At 37.4% G+C, this 3181-nt stretch overlaps 1 protein-coding gene across 1 annotated transcript; it reads left to right on the top strand.

Moving 5' to 3' along the window:
* Nucleotides 1-400: 400 nt before the first annotated feature.
* On the top strand, nt 401-2131 carry LOC111381026 (serine/threonine-protein kinase D6PKL2-like). The gene is made up of 2 exons (XM_023004721.1): nt 401-960; nt 1360-2131. The coding sequence occupies exons 1-2, from the start codon at nt 524-526 to the stop codon at nt 2114-2116; spliced, it is 1194 nt and encodes a 397-aa protein (XP_022860489.1). The 5' UTR covers nt 401-523; the 3' UTR covers nt 2117-2131.
* Nucleotides 2132-3181: the final 1050 nt, after the last annotated feature.

Genomic DNA, 3181 nt, shown 5'->3' on the forward strand with positions numbered 1-3181 from the left:
GGGACAACTTTCGATACATTCTATTCGGTACAAGTGGAATTGTCCTAATTCTAGTGGGGAAGGCACGGTAAGAGTCACCAACCACCACTATGTATCCCAATCCTATACCAACACTAGTGCACAATTACGAAAATTGAACTCATGGCCAGAACTCTATCCCCAACATTAGAATTTATATGACTTAAATATCAGAGTTCTTTCGATTACCAGCTTTATATCTTTCTCAGCAAGACTAGTTTGACGGTGTTTGTATATGGGAAATCGGATTTGGTTTCTACTCCTTACTATCTATTAAATATTCCAGCAGGATTATTATGATGTCTACAATAAATATTAATCATAGGGATTTAAATAAAAATTTAATATGATTAAAGGGCCTGGGCTCCATTCAAACAGCCGGCAGAATGACCTAGCCTCCTATATTGCCGGCCCGAAACATTCCCTAATATATTGCTCTCATTCTTGATTTCTCCCCCCACCCCTCTATATATCATTCATCTTTCTTCACACGAATTTCTCCACCATGCAACCATATATGGAAGAAACAACAGATAGCCTGGACAACAGTACTCCTAGCTCCGCCTCGACCATCACGACCACCGCCTCGGCCGATGTGTCGAGCATGCACCATGCAACAGTTGATGACTTCACCTTCATTCAGAAGCTTGGGAGTGGTGACATAGGCACTGTGTATCTTGTGGAGGTTAAAGGGTCCAAAGGGTGCATGTTTGCAGCCAAGGTTATGGACAAAGAGGAGTTGGCATATAGGAATAAAGAGAGTAGGGCAGGAATAGAGAGGGAAATACTTGAAATGTTGGACCATCCATTTTTGCCTTCACTCTATACAATATTGGATTGTCCTAGGTGGTCTTGTTTGTTGACCGAGTTTTGTCCGGGCGGTGACCTTCACATTCTCCGGCAACGACAGCCTGGAAAAAGGTTTGATGAAGCTGCGGTCCGGTGAGTGTTTGTTCACGATCCTCACTCTTCTACACTTACTGCATTACGTTGAACTACTTCATTTATAGATACAAATTATTAGAAATGATATGATTTACTTAACTATTACATGCTAGATGGATCGAGAGAAAATTGTAATGTCAATATTAAATGATTCGGGATAATAATTTCGTACCATATATAAATAGGTTGAAAATTATTCTGTTACGTGGTCATTTTTAGGGACGGACCCAGACAGTTCGAACTGTGGGGTTAAATTTTTTTTTTTTTCCGAACAACATATCATGAACAGAAAGGGAAAATCGGTTGTTTGCTGTTCATATTCGATATTTGCACTTTGAGAAGAAATCGGTGGATTATATAATATATCTATGGACTAAATAATGGATATGGATATAGATTTAGGATTTGGATAATCTATCGTGATTTGAAGCCTGAGAACATTTTAATAAGATCAGATGGTCATATAATGTTGACAGATTTTGATCTCTCATTAAAGTGTGATAACTCAACGTCAACAGCCCAACTTGTTTATGATCATCCCCGATCTAAAACTTGTCAGTCACACGATCAAAGAAGGGATCCATCAAATCGATTCTCAATGAAATCATGCATTCTACCAAGCTGTGTTGTGCCACGGGATTCTTTCTTTCGTGGAAGGAAGAAGAGGTCAGGATACAACGACAACCTAAAGATAGTAGCAGAGCCCATTGATGCCCGATCAATGTCCTTCGTAGGGACCCACGAGTACTTGGCCCCAGAAATCGTGACAGGAGAAGGTCATGGCAATGCAGTGGATTGGTGGACGTTAGGGATCTTTATATACGAACTTCTATATGGTATGACACCATTTAAGGGGGCCGACAACGAGTTCACCCTAGCTAACATTGTGGCTCGGGGGCTCGAATTCCCTAAGGAGCCAGTGGTGACATCCTCAGCTAAGGATTTGATAAGCCAACTCTTGAACAAAGATCCCACCAAGAGAATGGGATCTATGATGGGAGCTGCAGCAATCAAGCACCACACCTTCTTTCATGGGGTGAATTGGGCACTTTTGAGATGTACAAAACCACCATATATTCCCCAGCCCTTCAATTTTAGGGATATTGTTTCATCTAATTATGATAAATGTGATGTCAATGTAGAATATTATTAGCACAAGTTCTATACATTTATTATTGTTTCATTGGAAAAATCAATAAAATTTGGTCTAATTATTTACAAATCGCAGTTTTTATTTTCTCCACCATATTTTTATTGTAATGAAGGTCCTCAATCTTTGCTCATTGTTGCACTTATGTTCCAATTTTTTTCGTCGCATTCTTAATATCAATATTCAACTAATTTTTACATTTTGTCTGTGATAATGGATTCCGTTCAAAAGATCTGATAGTAGGCATAAAATATTTATATTTTATGTACTCCTCATGTTTTAAATCTAAAGTGGATGGGTACGTAGCCTTCGGGAGCGCTCATGATTTTCGTGAAAAAGAAATATGAATACGTGAAACTCTATATTAATTTCCACGAGTTGAACAAGGTTACCATTAAGAATAAGTACCCACTTCCTAGAAGTGATGATCTCTTTGACCAATTATAAGGTTTCACATTTTTTTTTCTTAAAATTGATCTACGATCGGATACTATCAATTAAATATTAAAGAAGAGGATGTCTCGAGGATTGCTTTTAGCACTATGTATGGACATTTTTTTGAGTTCTTAGTCATGCCTTTTAAATTAACTAATATCTCAGCAGCATTCATGGATCTCATAAACTGAGTATTTGAGGACTATCTCGATTGTGGAAGTTACCTAAATACTAATGATATGTTTGATATAGATTTTTGTGAAGTTGGTTTGTAAGAGTTTTGTAAGTACAGTTTCTTCAACTTCGTATCTGGTGCTCGTAAAGACGTACCTTTAGATTGATTACAAACCAGATAGGCATGATGTTCCTCACTGCTATTTCACTTTTCTAGGATTACTTGTTTCTCACAAGGTCACTCTTATTGACACAAGTACATAGTGTCCGCTTTCTGTAATGCAAACAAATCTGCTAATCTTACATGATGAATGATCAACAAATCAAGAAAATTTAAACGAGTTAGCAGGTTAAAAATGAAATATTTTCTGAGGTATGTTAAATTGTTAACAAATGGACTAGTGAAATACTGTTAAAGTATTTTCTTAACGTGCAAGACACAATAATTCATATACAGGA

The sequence above is a fragment of the Olea europaea genome, unplaced genomic scaffold (assembly GCF_002742605.1).
Source record: "Olea europaea var. sylvestris unplaced genomic scaffold, O_europaea_v1 scaffold224, whole genome shotgun sequence".
Lineage (NCBI taxonomy): Eukaryota > Viridiplantae > Streptophyta > Magnoliopsida > Lamiales > Oleaceae > Olea > Olea europaea.

Excerpts from the sequence above, each read along its gene's own strand:
- LOC111381026 (XM_023004721.1), top strand. The coding sequence starts at position 524 with ATGCAACCATATATGGAAGAAACAACAGATAGCCTGGACAACAGTACT. Across the intron at positions 961-1,359 it reads TTTGATGAAGCTGCGGTCCG|ATTTAGGATTTGGATAATCT; the intron begins GTGAGTGTTTGT and ends ATATGGATATAG.